Source organism: Salvelinus fontinalis, chromosome 6 (assembly GCF_029448725.1).
Source record: "Salvelinus fontinalis isolate EN_2023a chromosome 6, ASM2944872v1, whole genome shotgun sequence".
NCBI lineage: Eukaryota > Metazoa > Chordata > Actinopteri > Salmoniformes > Salmonidae > Salvelinus > Salvelinus fontinalis.
The window spans coordinates 19,064,088-19,079,145 of NC_074670.1; the positions used below are offsets into that span (position 1 = coordinate 19,064,088).

The 15,058-nt window shown below is 42.6% G+C and overlaps 2 protein-coding genes and 1 pseudogene across 7 annotated transcripts; 2 read left to right on the forward strand and 1 right to left on the reverse strand.

The window, feature by feature from the left end:
• The first annotated feature begins 536 nt into the window (after nucleotides 1–536).
• On the forward strand, nucleotides 537–3,051 carry LOC129857282 (chymotrypsin-like protease CTRL-1). The gene is made up of 7 exons (XM_055925361.1): nucleotides 537–608; nucleotides 879–979; nucleotides 1,509–1,588; nucleotides 1,716–1,797; nucleotides 1,928–2,108; nucleotides 2,264–2,394; nucleotides 2,667–3,051. Exons 1-7 carry the CDS (start codon nucleotides 557–559, stop codon nucleotides 2,826–2,828), a joined length of 789 nt encoding a protein of 262 aa, XP_055781336.1. The 5' UTR covers nucleotides 537–556; the 3' UTR covers nucleotides 2,829–3,051.
• Nucleotides 3,052–7,894: 4,843 nt separating this feature from the next.
• Nucleotides 7,895–8,962, forward strand: LOC129856821 (chemerin-like receptor 1; annotated as a pseudogene).
• Nucleotides 8,963–11,193: 2,231 nt separating this feature from the next.
• Nucleotides 11,194–14,784, reverse strand: LOC129857285 (protein lin-37 homolog). Of its 6 annotated transcripts, none has more exons than XM_055925368.1 (10): nucleotides 14,655–14,784; nucleotides 13,566–13,619; nucleotides 13,365–13,440; nucleotides 13,184–13,267; nucleotides 13,018–13,047; nucleotides 12,833–12,918; nucleotides 12,525–12,685; nucleotides 12,280–12,411; nucleotides 12,113–12,186; nucleotides 11,194–11,930 (listed from the first exon to the last, which is right to left on the reverse strand). In XM_055925368.1, exons 2-10 carry the CDS (start codon nucleotides 13,597–13,599, stop codon nucleotides 11,843–11,845), a joined length of 765 nt encoding a protein of 254 aa, XP_055781343.1. In that variant the 5' UTR covers nucleotides 13,600–13,619; nucleotides 14,655–14,784; the 3' UTR covers nucleotides 11,194–11,842. The 6 variants fall into 6 exon arrangements, with proteins under 6 accessions (XP_055781343.1, XP_055781344.1, XP_055781342.1 ...); XM_055925369.1 differs by lacking the exon at nucleotides 14,655–14,784 and adding an exon at nucleotides 14,144–14,162; XM_055925367.1 differs by lacking the exon at nucleotides 14,655–14,784 and adding an exon at nucleotides 13,983–14,070.
• Between the last annotated feature and the right edge of the window lie 274 nt (nucleotides 14,785–15,058).

Sequence of the window (15,058 nt, forward strand, 5' to 3'; positions counted from 1 at the left end):
AAAAGAAATGTTTTTGTCACAAAGAGCTCCATAAAACATATGATCTGAATCCATAATGTTAATCAAGTGTCTTGTTTTTGATTGTTTTGCTGTCATGTACGGCTGCATAGAAACAGAATGGTCTGACCATGGTTTTCCACCCTGCTCGTGGGATTGCAACACACGGTTACAAGATGTTATTGTTCTGCCCATCATCAGAACTCCAATTGGACAGCGTGATAAGAAACCAGAAAAATAGGCATCAAGGGCATTTCAGAGGACCAAATTTGGGGTCTGGGCATATATTCCACTCAGCATAAAGATACAGAATTATGACTTTCCCTGGAATCCTTGTGCAAAGCCTTGTTTGCTTAGGCCTAGCCTACATAGAGTACAGTGCACTACATGGCAAACAAGCGTGTATTTGACTGTCCCTGAGGCGTGAGAATTTCCCACCTGTTCCACCAGCTCTATCAGACCTTGGGGGAACCCGTGGGTGAGTGGGAGACATGACTGATGGACCTGCCAGGGTATAAGAGGGAGAGGGACAAAGAGACGTCAAGCAGTCTCATACTCTATGGCCATGCTCTGGATCGTCAGCTGTCTCGCTTTGGTGGCCTCAGCCCTGGGTGAGTGGTGTCATCATCAACGTCTGGTAACATGAACTGATTTGATCTTTTTGATCCTTTATTTATTCACATAGGTAAGTCCTATTGAGATGAATAGCTAAAAGAAGCCCTGGCCAAGAAGGAGGTGAAGTGTTGTATTATACTTTGGTAGTTACTGAAGGCATGTCAGTCCATACTCTGAGGCCAATCAAAACTATGTAGGACTGGTCAAAAGTGGTGCACTAAATATGAGGATAGGGTGTTGTTTGAGACTGTGTGTTTGTGCCCTAGGTTGCGGAGTGCCTAGCATCCCGCCGCAGGTGAGCGGCTTGAAGATTGTGAACGGACAGAACGCCGTATCTGGCTCCTGGCCCTGGCAAGTGTCACTTCAGGTATCCCCATTTCCACTCTTTCATTCTATACATTGTTTTTTCAAACCACAATGCTGTAATCACTGATGATTCTTGTTAGCCACTTACATGTATGCTGAAAATGTTGGGAAGTGCTGTCTTCACATTATGGTCAGACCAATGCTATCTATCTACTGTCTTCACATTATGGTCAGACCCATATTATCAATCTACTGTCTTCACATTATGGTCAGACCCATGCTATCAATCTACTGTCTTCACATTATGGTCAGACCCATGCTATCAATCTACTGTCTTCACATTATGGTCAGACCCATGCTATCAATCTACTGTCTTCACATTATGGTCAGACCCATGCTATCAATCTACTGTCTTCACATTATGGTCAGACCCATGCTATCTATCTACTGTCTTCACATTATGGTCAGACCCATACTATCTATCTACTGTCTTCACATTATGGTCAGACCCATACTATCTATCTACTGTCTTCACATTATGGTCAGACCCATACTATATACTGTCTTCCACCTCTCACTTTCTCCTTCAGGATGCCTCTGGATTCCACTTCTGTGGAGGCTCCCTAATCAGCCAGAACTGGGTTGTCACTGCTGCCCATTGCCGTGTCACGTAAGTGCATTTAATTCCAAAGTGCTTTATTAGCACCATGTTCATAAGTACATTTTGCATTCCTCTTAGTTTCACTCAGATGAGCTGTGTTCATTTATACACACTGTAATCTGTTTTCTCCCTCCAGTCCTGGCCGTCACCATGTGATCCTGGGAGAGCACGATCGTCAATCCAATGCTGAGCCGATCCAGGTCAAAAGCATCTCCAGGGTAAGTCCAGGAGCCTGGGGAGAGATCCACTCACTTAACCTCAACATGCCTGCCTGCTTCATGAGATTCTGTTCACTTTCGAAGATTAATCACTTCACTATGTGTCTACATCTTTCCTTGATCCCTGTAGGCTATCACCCACCCCTACTACAACAGCCAGAACTTTAACAACGACGTGACCCTGCTGAAGCTGTCCTCCCCCGTCCAGATCACCTCCCGCGTGTCCCCTGTGTGCCTGGCCACCTCCAGCACCTCCTTCCCCTCTGGAACCCGCTGTGTCACCACTGGCTGGGGCAAGACTGGCACCACCTGTGAGTGGCCACACAAGCTACTGAACCATTATTGATACATGATAGATTTACAGTTAATACAAGAGTATGTGCAAATGGATGCCAATGTTTCCACCACAGCTTTCATTAGAGCACTGAGCTCCTTCCTAACCATGTCCCCTGACCCCTGTCCCCAGCAAGCCCCCGTATCCTCCAGCAGGTGGCCCTTCCTCTGCTGAGCCCTGCTCAGTGCAAGCAGTACTGGGGCCAGAACAGGATCACTGACGCCATGATCTGCGCCGGAGCCTCCGGAGTGTCCTCTTGCCAGGTAACTGACTGTACTCCTGGAGCAAGTTGAGACTACCTTTCTCCAGTCAGTTACTGAACATTTCTCTCTAATCACTCTGGTATCATTTTGTCCGGCAATAACCTTTCCCCCAACACACACGCCATCTTAAAGCGCCAGATACAGATTTGTTTAACCAAATTCTCTGGCAATGGCATGACAATGGAGGTCAGATAGGCCACCACTCGGCCCCTATTACAATAGTCTCCACCAGTGCCAGTGCTCCTAACCTGTCCCTTCTTCTCCATCTCCAGGGTGATTCTGGCGGTCCTCTGGTGTGTCAGAGCAGTGGTGTGTGGTTTCAGGTGGGTATCGTGTCCTGGGGCACCACCAACTGCAACGTCAGTACCCCTGCCGTCTACTCCCGTGTCGCCTACCTGCGTGGCTGGATTGACCAGACTGTCGCATCCAACTAGAGTCACAGTGGACCCCAGCTGCAATAGCAGCCATGTCTCTGCACACAAACTCTTCTTCCTGCAAACAGTGGTCCCACAGACGAGTGTTTGATGTCATACAGGCTTTCCCATCAGCTAGTGACATTTCAACATGTCTCATGCACAGCCGCTCACTGTGTTGCCACCGTCTAATTGTTTTCAATGTAACTGAAAAAGATGCATTCAATTAAAGTTGTATAAAGAAGTTGTTTCTGTTTGAAGTCAGAACAGTGCCGAGAGACCACTCAGGAAAAACAATCATCAACAAAACACACACAACAAAAACGGAGCATTCATTAATAGTAACCCTTGGAGTCTTACTAAAACACATTTGGCACAGTTATTTTTTTTTAATGTGTGAACTTCCCTGGGGAAAGTAAAGCATTTTTCCCAAAAACTTTTCCCCAGACAGCAAATATGGAAAGATTTTAAAAACATATGTCAAGCAAGCAAGCCATACCAGGGTTACATATTTTCCTGGTATTTTACAAATGTTCCATCCCGAAAATAAATGACTTGTCACATGACGAACCCGGTATTTCATGCCAAAACCAGAAGTGCCATTCTAAAATATATAAAGAATATAAATGTCTGGATTTGATTAGAGCTTTGATCAGCATGAACATCCAAGCCTGATGAGCCATACATCAAAGACATTTTATGATCCCAAGCCCAAAAAAGCACAAATGATAGTGCCATTATCTAATACATTGTTTATGATATAGGCTACTACACATTACACAAAAACATAAAAGCCAATAGATGTATACATGCTCTCTTGGGTAAATAAAGGAAACAAGCTCTAGTAGCCTAATCTTTTTGAGTGTGGACTGTATTAGTATACTGTATTGTATTATAAGGACTGGAATTACAGACCTCATTCAAAACATGAAGCTGGGAGAGAACGTGATGCTGGTGCAGGACATGAGGTCTACAAAGTCACAATTATATTTGGAAATATAATATGGCCTATTTTAAAATGTGTATAATTTGCAGGCTGACATATATACCTTTCATAATATTTCCTCTAATGTTTTAACATGTGTGTAATAGCCTACCTCCTCTTTCTCCATTGTTGCATCATTCCTTCTTTGCTTTCAACAGTTAAATGAAATACGGTTTATTGTCCTTATCTTCGCCATTGTAATGACATCCTTGAATAATAAATATAGGACTAGAATAAGATGCAGATGGCTATCTATTCACTCCACAAAGATTGACCAGTTATGGGTCTGAATAAATAACTGCCAGAGCCTACCATCATGCATTCTCTCTTCTTTTAAACTCATTGGATGCTGTAGGCCTATTTAACATTCAGCAAACAAGAGACTGCATCCCTCTTCAAATATTCTACTGATAGTCTAATAATGCTTAAAAAAATATCCAGCAAGCTATTATTCAAGTCTAGCTTTTCCTGGGACTCCAAGAGCTAAGGAGCATTTTTTTAAGGAGAGGCCAGCGGAGCGTTGGTGTGGATTATGCAAGTGACAGAGCTATAAATTAGAAGCTTAGCCTATGCATAACCCATCATTCATTAGCTAAATAAGGCTAATACTGCATTTAATTTATTACCTGAAAGAGGTAGGCTCAAAGATATATAGGCTATAGAGTGAATTCGGAAACTATTCAGACTCCTTCCCTTTGTCCACATTTTGTTACGTTACATACTTATTCTAAAATGGATTATATAAAAAATCATCATCTACACACAATACCCCATAGTGACAAAGTAAAAACAGATTCAGAAATGTTTGCTAATTTATTACAAATTAACAGGAATACCTTATTTAGTATTCAGACCCTTTGCTATGAGACTCAAAATTGAGCTCAGGTGCATCCTGCTTCCATTGATCATCCTTGAGATGTTTCTACAAATTGATTGGAGTCCACCTGTGGGTAAATTCAATTGATTGAACATAATTTGGAATGGCAAACACCTGCCTATATAAGGTCCCACAGTTTACACTGCATGTCAGAGCAAAAACCAAGCCATGCGGTCAAAGTAATTGTCTGTAGAGCTCCGAGATAGGTTTGGGTTGAGGCACAGATCTGGGGAAGGGTACCAAAACATTTCTGCAGCATTGAAGGTTCCCAAGAACACAGTGGCCTCCATCATTCTTAAATGGAAGAAGTTTGGAACCTAAAGACTCTTCCTAGAGCTGGCCGCCCGGCCAAACTCAGAAATCAGGCGAGAAGGGCCTTGATCAGGGAAGTGACCAAGAACCTGATGGTCCCTCTGACAGAGCTCCAGAGTTCCTCTGTGGAGATGGGAGAACCTTCCAGAAGGACAACCATCTCTGCAGCACTCCACCAATAAGGACTCTATGGTAGAGTGGCCAGATAGAAGCCGCTCTTCAGTAAAAGGCAAGACAGCCCGTTTGGAGTTTGCCAAAAGCCACCTAAAGGACTCTCACACCATGAGAAACAAGATTCTCTGGTCTGATTGAACTCTTTGGACCGAATGCCAAGCGTCATGTCTGGAGGAAACCTGGCACCACCCCTACAGTGAAGCATGGCGGGGGCAGCATCATGCTGCAGTGATGTTTTTCACCAGCAGGGACTGGGAGGCTAGTCAGGATCGAGGGAAAGATGAACGGGGCAAAGTACAGAGATCCTTGATGAAGTCCTGAGCGCTCTGGAGCAGGTTGTCAGACTGGGGAGGTTCACCTTCCAACAGGACAACGACCATAAACACACAGCCAAGACAACGCAGGAGTGGCTTCGGGACAAGTCTCTGAATGTCCTCGAGTGGCCCAGCCAGAGCTCGGACTTGAACCCGATTGAACATCTCTGGAGTGACCAGAAAAAAGCTGTGCGGCGATACTCCCCATCCAACCTGGCAGAGTTTGAGAGGATCTGCAGAGAAGAATGGGAGAAACTCCCCAAATACAGGTGTGCCAAGCTTTTAGTGTCATACCAAAGAAGACTGGAGGCTGTAATCATTGCCAAAGGTGCTTCAACAAAGTACTGAGTAAAGGGTCTGAATATTTGTGAATTTGAGATTATTCTTTTTTGCAAACATTTCTGAAAAAACTATTTTTGCTTTGTCATTATGGAGTAGTGTGTGTAGATTGATGAGGGGGGGGGGAAACTATTTATCAATTTTAGAATAAGGCTGTAAAATAACATGTGGAAAAAGTCAAGGGGTCTGAATACATTCTGAGTGCACTGTACAGCATATATCAATCTTGACCAGGATTAGGCATGTCTATTTTGGATGCAATTTGAATGGAATTGATGGAGCGAGAAAGATAGTGCTTGCAAACGCACTCACTTAAAGTAACGATATTCAAGTGATAGGCTGTTTTAGAACTCTGTAGCTGAAATTTAAAAAATGCATCTTAATATTAAAAAAAGAAATCACCCCCCCCAGACTCCAGATGGAGAAGTGTAAATTGGACTGCATTCAGTCCTTATATTACTGTGGCATAGGCTATGTTGAGGAAAATGTAGTCCTACCTTTCACAAGAAAAAAAAGTTACCATGATGAGATGCATGCATTGTGAACTGCGCTCCATACTGAAAAGCGTTGATGATTGATAATGCAGATAGCAGAGTAGGACATGGCTGCAGTGGTGTAAAGTACTTAAGTAGTACTTTAAAGTATTTTTACTAAAGTACTTTCTGGGGGTATCAGTACTTTATTTTGATACTTGTATTTTTGGCAACTTTTACTTCACTACATTCCTAAATAAAATAATGTACTTTTTACTCCATACATCTTCCCTGACACCCAGAAGTACTCGTTACATTTTGACAGGAAAATGGTCCTGACCTTATCAAGAGAATATCCCTGGTCATCCCTACTGCATCTGATCTGGTGGACTCGCATACTTTGTTTGTAAATTATGTCTGAGTGTTGGAGATGCCCTGGTTTTCCGACAATAAAATAAAATAAAAATTGTGCTGTCTGGTTTGCTTAATATAAAGGAATTTGAAATGATTCATACTTTTGATACTTAAGTATTTTTAAAACCAAATACTTTTAGACTTTTATTCAAGTAGTATTTTACTGGCTGACTTTCACTTTTACTTGAGTCCTTTTCTATTAGGGTATCTTTACTTTTACTCAAGTATGACAATTGAGTACTTTTCCCAGAGAAGCCAGATTTAGATATGCCATATATTTAAGAATTCCATTCACATCATGCTGAGCCTGTTTATTATAATTTACCAGTTTCTCAGTTATTTATACTGGGGAAATGGAGTAGGTTGGGTGGTAAATCTCGGTAACCCAGTTCCTGTTATTCAACCCAAAGCAATACCATGTTCAAATATGAATAAAAAATTCACTTTAAACGTAGAGGATGTTTGGAGAGAAAGGGAGTGAGGCAGAGTGCGACAGCGCGCGAGAGAGAGAGCTGTTTCATTTGTGGTGGGAGAGAGTGGATGATATTCATTGCGATAGAGAATAGGATGGAAATGGGTAAGACGCTTTAGTCTTATTTTCTACCCTTATGATCTCTGACCCCGGATGCTTTAACTTGTCATTCAGACTTATGCTTCATTTGTAGAAGTAGAGTTTCATGACAAACATGCAATTCTTAATGTCATCTCAATTTGTCAGTTGCTTTATACTCATACTTTTTAGAAACTCATATGCATTAGAATTGTTACATTGTGTGAATAAAAGACCATATGAGGGCGAAGTCATGTACTAAATGTCTTCTATAAATCTAATGACTTTATTTGTTTCAAGTCCTACCTGGTCATAGGTGGGAAATTTATAAAAACTGGGGTAACAAATTACCAAAATGTAACCTTTTCTCTTGCCCATTCCATTGGGCCATTTCTTGGGAATAATTTATCCAAATAAACAAATAGATATTTAAGGCTCATCTATAGCAGTGCAGTAGACGTGTGCAAAATTACACAACATATGCACCATTTTGCAAGATACTGACATCCCTTGAAAATGACTTTCAGTTAACATCTGTTTCAAATGATCTCTTCTAGAAAAGTCTGATGACCAGCACTGTATTTCAGATTACAATGTGTCAGAGCCTAAAAGACAATTGGTAATATTTTTTAATTCAGAAAACTCTACCATGTTATATTCCGATGTGACAACTGGGATGGACTCTGTCTTGGACACAAGGCACCTGGACATAATATCTCTGGTTGTCTACTGTGTGGCGCTTGTGCTTGGCCCCAGTGGCAACGGCTTGGTGATCTACGTGACGAGCGACAGTATAAAGAAGACTGTCAACTCTGTTTGGTTCCTCAATCTGGCCTTGGCTGACTTCCTCTTCACTTCCTTTCTGCTCCTCTATATCATCAACATCGCCCATGGCTATGATTGGCCTTTCGGTGACATCCTTTGCAAGTTAAACAGCATGGTGAATGTGCTCAACATGTTTGCCAGCATCTTCCTCCTGGCGGCCATCAGTCTGGACAACTGTGTGTCCACGTGGGGGGTTGTGTGGGCCCATAACAAGTGCACGCCAGGCAGGGCCGAGGTCATCTGTGTGGGGATCTGGCTAGCCTCATTGGTCTGCAGCCTCCCGTTCACCATCTTTCGGCAGATCATGCACTATGGTAATAGGACAACGTGCAGTTATTAATTTTCCCATGATTCTTCCACCTACAGGAACATGATTGTGTTCCGCTTCCTGCTGGGCTTTCTCATCCCATTCCTGGTCACCATAGCCTCTTACATTGCCATATGAATACGTGCCAGGCGCCTTCAGAGAGGAACAACGCGCAAATCCCTCCGGATCATTGTCTCCGTTGTCCTGGCTTTCTTCATCTGCTGGATGCCCTTCCACGTCTTACAGTTTCTGGACATCATGACAAATGGCAGCCCAGGCCTCAACCTGGTCGTGCATATCGGAATTCCCTGTCCGCTAGCCTGGCCTTCCTCAACAGCTGCCTGAACCCCATCCTGTACGTCTTCATGTGTGACGAGTTCCAGAAGAAGCTGCGTCAGTCCGTGCTGCTTGTATTCGAGAACGCTTTTGCAGAGGACCATGGGATGAACTTTGTGTCATCAACGCGCTCCCTGAGCTCCCATCTCTCCCGGATCTCCCATTAAGTCTGAGTCTCTGACTCCAGGAGAAGGACATTTACGCCTCACTGGTGACCAGTCTGATGGTAAAGTGGAAACCGAGGTGTGAGATGTCTGCAAAAGACAGGGCTAGTACATCTGTATTACAGTGTAATTTGACTGTATCTATACAGTAGTTAAAGCACTAAAAAAAGCACGAAATAAACGTCAGTTAGTGCTAAATACGGCTGCTAGAATCCTGACTAGAACCCAAAAATTTGATCATATTACTCCAGTGCTAGCCTCCCTACACTGGCTTCCTGTTAAGGCAAGGGCTGATTTCAAGGTTTTACTGCTAACCTACAAAGTATTACATGGGCTTGCTCCTACCTATATTTCCGAATTGGTCCTGCCATACATACCTACACGTACGCTACGGTCACAAGATGCAGGCCTCCTAATTGTCCCTAGAATTTCTAAGCAAACAGCTGGAGGCAGGGCTTTCTCCTATAGAGCTCAATTTTTATGGAATGGTCTGCCTACCCATGTGAGAGACGCAGACTCGGTCTCAATATTTAAGTCTTTACTGAAGACTCATCTCAGTAGGTCATATGATTGAGTGTAGTCTGGCCCAGGAGTGTGAAGGTGAATGGAAAGGCTCTGGAGCAACGAACTGCCCTTGCTGTCTCTGCCTGGCAGGTTCCTCTCTCTCCACTGGGATTCTCTGCCTCAAACCCTATTACCGGGGCTGAGTCACTGGCTTACTGGTGCTCTTCCATGCCATCCCTAGGAGGGGTGTGTCACTTGAGTGGGTTAAGTCACTGACGTGATCTTCCTGTCTGGGTTGGCACCCCCCCCTTGGGTTGTGCCGTGGCGGAGATCTTTGTGGGCTATACTTGGCCTTGTCTCAGGATGGTAAGTTGGTGGTTGAAGATATCCCTCTAGTGGTGTGGGGGCTGTGCTTTGGCAAAGTGGGTGGGGGTATATCCTGCCTGTTTGGCCCTGTCCGGGGGTATCATCGGATGGGGCCACAGTGTCTCCTGACCCCTCCTGCCTCAGCCTCCAGTATTTATGCTGTCGGGGGGTAGGATCAGTTTGTTATATCTGGAGTATTTCTCCTGTCTTATCCGGTGTCCCATGTGAATTTAAGTATGCACTCTCTAATTCTCTCTCTCGGAGGACCTGAGCCCTAGGACCATGCCTCAGGACTACCTGGCATGATGACTCCTTGCTGTCTCCAGTCCACCTGGCCGTGCTGCTGCTCCAGTTTCAACTGTTCTGCCTGCGGCTATGGAACCCTGACCTGTTCACCGGACGTGCTACCTGTCCCAGACCTGCTGTTTTCAACTCTCTAGAGACAGCAGGAGCGGTAGAGATAGTCTTAATGATCGGCTATGAAAAGCCAAATGACATTTACTCCTGAGGTGCTGACTTGTTGCACAATCGACAACTACTGTGATTATTATTAGACCATGCTGGTCATTTATGAACATTTGAACATCTTGGCCATGTTCTGTTATAATCTCCACCCGGCACAGCCAGAAGAGGACTGGCCACCCCTCATAGTCTGGTTCCTCTCTAGGTTTCTTCCTAGGTTTGGGCCTTTCTAGGGAGTTTTTCCTAGCCACTGTGCTTCTACACCTGCATTGCTTGCCGTTTGGGGTTTTAGGCTGGGTTTCTGTACAGCACTTTGAGATATCAGCTGATGTAAGAAGGGCTATATAAATACATTTGATTTGTAGTTATGACACTTGAAATGGTCAGTAGTTGTGGTCATTGTGGTTTTCATGGTGGTATTAATCAAATCAATCAAATGTCTTTTATAAAGCCCTTTTTACATCAGTTGTCACAATGTGCTGTACAGATACCCAGCCTAAAACCTCAAAGTGCAAGCAATGCAAATGCAGTTACCGGATTTAACTTCTAATGTTATAGTGATTTTATGTTGACGTTATGGGGAAATGGGGACATTATCACACACACAAATAGAAAACACTCCTAAACCTCTAATTTAAAAATCATACAAGACTGTTCGACCAGACGGATCTATTAACTGAAGGTATTTTGGTATTAAAAATTAAAAAACTCTAATGTCATTTATTAATTTCTTTGTTTATATTTTGCGTGTAGCTAATATAAAAGAGTTGACTCCTAAAAGGACTCTTCGTAAGTGTTTTTCTTTGGTCAGATAAAGGTTTTTACTTCAGACGACATTCCTTTGTGATCCAAAACAAACAGAACATTTATTGCCTGTATGTGATTGATATCTTGGACCTGCAGATGACAAGATCCCTCTGAAAAACTCTCTCCCAAAATAACTGCTGTGGAGAAATCCTTTGAATTAAATTTCAGAAATCAATCAACTGTAAAAAAAGCACTCTGGCAGATTTATTATAGCGATAAATAAATTACAATTGCTCAATGCTTTAACTTTTTTACACAGTTTACTTACTTTAAATTAGGGATATGTGTCAGACTTTTCTTTTGAACGTCTATGCAAAAAAATATTCCCAAGGGCACTGCTTGTCTGGGAAACTGGTGATCCTAAAACAAATATTTACCATTGGAATTGATTTAGAGTATCCCAGAATTTAGACAAATGTTGTACACTACTCAACCTGTTTACAAACTTTTCATGACACATTGTGGGATCGACAACAGACTATATAATGCATTACCAGATATTCTGTAATATGACCAAAAATATTAATGTAATAATTATCTAAATAGAATCCCAATACACCAGTCACAGGTGAACTTGGGCCCACCAGAAGCATCAACTTGCTGAAAGTATTGCTACATTTTCAAAACGAGGACTCTGGGTCCTTAAATGTGACAGTATATGGTAAAAATGGGCTCCATGAGGCTCCTCTGACATTGTCACACGCAATGGCCTCCTTGGGGAGAGGACTAGGGCAGCGTCCTGGGGTAGATGACTTCCTCGTGGCTCCTACCTGCTCTATTCTTTTCTCCTCCCTCTGCTGTGGGATACTGCCTGGGGGATTCCAAGCTAGCGGTCGTACATCTCCTTCATCTCTTTCAGGATCTTGATGCTCTCGCTATACCTCAGCTGATTCTTGTTGGACGCTTCTTTCCATCTGAACACAGTTATGTATATTAAGATTGATCGCAGCTAGATAAACAATGTTTACTGACAGAATTTGTATCAACTTTTTCCCCCAATCAAGATTACATTCGGTTCAATAGTTGATATTCGACTCCCCAATCTATCCATGTCAACAAAGTTAGCTTTGTGATTATTTAGATGCCTTGGACTTACTTTTGCCTTATCTTTTTCCAGCGTTCTATGTGGTTGTATATGAGGGGACCAGAGACAAGAGCTGTATCTGTAGACTGGTGACAAAGACAGACAGATTGAAACAATCAACCGTTTTACTGTGGAAAATATGAAAGTGATGGCTAGGTGTAGCAGATGTTATACAGTACCTTGCTGACAATAGGCTTTTCTGTGGGCGGGATCCTCAGATTGACAGGATCTCCAGAAGGGTTGAGAGGACAGGAGGTGGGCGGAGGGAGGCGATACACATTCTGTCCCTTACCATTGAGCATGTCTGCAGCCTGACAAGATGCAGGGTGAAAACAAATACTGAACAGAGAGCGCTATTGAAAAATATATATATTTATGCCCACATTGTGGGCATCTTTGTCCTGATTTTTGGGTGTGAGCTTACCTCCTCTTCCCCCATGCTGTGTGGGGGGCTTGGGGATGCAGCTCTCTCTCTGACCGCCGGGTTGTTCCTCATCCAGGCCCGGCAAATGGGGTAAAGTGGGGTACTGGTGGTGTACTGGGCCAGGTCCACACTGCGGTCAAACAACTTGATAATGTAGGCATCTAGCAGAGAGGGAGGAGAACAAATGATTGTATATGTAGGTGAATATCTAGAGCTTGAATGGTAGAGTCAATGAGTGAGAGAGAAAAGGTTTTTAAAAGTCAAACTATCTGTGTTTGGAAGGGGATTGACATCTGCAGCAGACTTACTTTGTTTATGTTGGTTGCTCTCTGTTAAGCTATCATCCATCTCTTTCCGTTTCTTTCTCCGGTGCTGTGGGAACCGTGACAATTGCCTATGACATCAACAACAAGGGGAAGGGGACAGGTCAAGGCCTTTCAGTGTCTAACAGCCACACAGTCAGATGTGTTTAAAAAACTAAAATAAGGCTTACCGCTTCCCAGCAGAAGATGGAGACACATCCCTATGGAGGAAATAGGCAATCGGAATTACTACAGAAGTAGTGGAACTAACGGAACCACAATAGGCTATTGAGTAAGTCTAAATAGCATACTTCTTTTAATATAAAAAAATACCGGAAAATAAAAAAATGGCCATACTTGCTCAGAGACTCTTCTGCCATCTTTGTCTCATCTTCATTTTGTTCCCTATAAAACAGCAAACAGCATTTCCCATCACCTAAGCTTGATTAGAGGAAAAGGAAAAGTTCCTGAAGCTCTACATTTCAGTGTCAAGCCAGTTAATGTACTGCATCTTTCCAGATAAAATAAAAACACCAACCTCTCACTGTCACTCTTCTCTACCAGCCCCTGTAATACTGCATCTAGTCGGCTGCGTGCACCACTCCCCTCTGCATCTGTCATATATAAATAAACAGTCGACTTTACTTAGGAGAGATATAATAATTCCAGTAGATAGTGTTAGGTACCACTGTATCGTCAGCTGAATGGGTTTTTGGTTTTGAAATGTTCAAGCTCTCACCTGGCTTCTCAGTCTTGATTTTGACGTGATGCATGATCAGTCGACCAGTTCACACTGACATTCAGAAATCCCCAAAACAAAAGATAAAATACAAGTTAGTTTGTAGCTAGCTTCAACGACAAGCTTGCTAAATTGATTATATACGGGGAAACACTGATTCAAAATGTTTCTAGATATTAACGTTAAATGACCCAAGGGGACACTGTTGTTGTGCCTGGATACCGAACCTAACTTAAGTAGCTTAAGTAACGTTAACGTTAGCTAACGCAAATTGAAGCAGCCTTTTCTTGAATAAGCGTGTGTAGCCGCATTATTCGACTTGTGTCTATTTGATACATAACTTTTCACCAGCAGAACATTATTGTCGAATTAATGTCTAAATGCCACGTATCTATACATAGAACGTAGTTTTGTTACCCTCCAACAACTAGCTAGCTAGCTGCCTGGTTAGCGCGGTGGTCGAATTTGTTTCAGTAGACTTTCCTCTTCCGCGCGCAGGTCGTTTCCTTTCTGCTGGTTGGACAATGCGGAGTCAACTACACGAGTATCATTGGTCCAGATTGATGTCTGTCACTTACCAACTTTCTGTAGATTGGCCAGAATCGATTGTTGTCGATAATGATGTTCTCGGTAAAGAAAACTCAAGATTATCGAATCTGTCAAATAATTCAATAAAAAGTTTCCCCACGAGGAATGTAACATTTAGAAAAGTAGAACTAATTGTCTAGACTATGCATAAGATTTTCCTAATCTAACTATTTTATTTAGCAGTTTGGTTGCCTGGTAACTGACACAAGTCCAGGCCAGATAAAAACCCGGAAAGCGCAGTGTGTTTTTCTTTCATTGAATCAACCCAGGCAGCGATCAAATCGAGATGCTCAAGTAACATTTACATGGAAAGTACGTGCTTTTTAAAAAGTATTTAATACGTTATCGATGTCAGCGATCTAGCCTTTCTAAATGAACAAACTAGTTTTAAACTGCAATGCTGTTAAGCTAGCTAAGTTACAGGGATAACTTTTTGCAGTGTCAGTTAGCTCTTTTCACTCTCTTGTTAAATCAAATGCATGTGTGCTAATGTAAACTCACGTAAACTCGTACTTCGCCTTGGTCCGTACAATTGCCCTTATTTTAGCGCCCCAAAAAACGTAATAATTCCAGATCAACTGTCATGTCAATACCACTGTAAAGCACAATTTCTCGCCTTTCCAACATTATCAATTACATGACCTAAAGGCTGCCCGTTTCTGCATAATTCAAGCAGGCAATGAGCCCCATCGGGTCTTTTTAAAAATGGCGGGTGGGGAAACTAAACTAATGCATGATAAGTTGGACTCGATCTGTCCAACTTATCACCTTATCGCCTCTAAAATGTAAATAAAACACTACAAAGAGTTTATATAATGTGTCATTACATACCTATTTGAAAGTTTGTGTCGAATTTGAATCTGGTTTTTAGGGCGGTGCTAAAGTAATCTTAGAGGTAAACCGCG

Coding starts and splice junctions, on each gene's coding strand:
- LOC129857282 (XM_055925361.1), top strand. CDS start 557: ATGGCCATGCTCTGGATCGTCAGCTGTCTCGCTTTGGTGGCCTCAGCC. Junction 609..878: donor TTTGGTGGCCTCAGCCCTGG/GTGAGTGGTGTC, acceptor TTTGTGCCCTAG/GTTGCGGAGTGCCTAGCATC. Junction 2,109..2,263: donor GGGCAAGACTGGCACCACCT/GTGAGTGGCCAC, acceptor CCCTGTCCCCAG/CAAGCCCCCGTATCCTCCAG.
- LOC129857285 (XM_055925368.1), bottom strand. CDS start 13,599: ATGCATCACGTCAAAATCAAGACTGAGAAGCCAG. Junction 12,919..13,017: donor CCATCTTCTGCTGGGAAGCG/GTAAGCCTTATT, acceptor TTGATGTCATAG/GCAATTGTCACGGTTCCCAC. Junction 12,187..12,279: donor AAAAGCCTATTGTCAGCAAG/GTACTGTATAAC, acceptor CTTTGTCACCAG/TCTACAGATACAGCTCTTGT.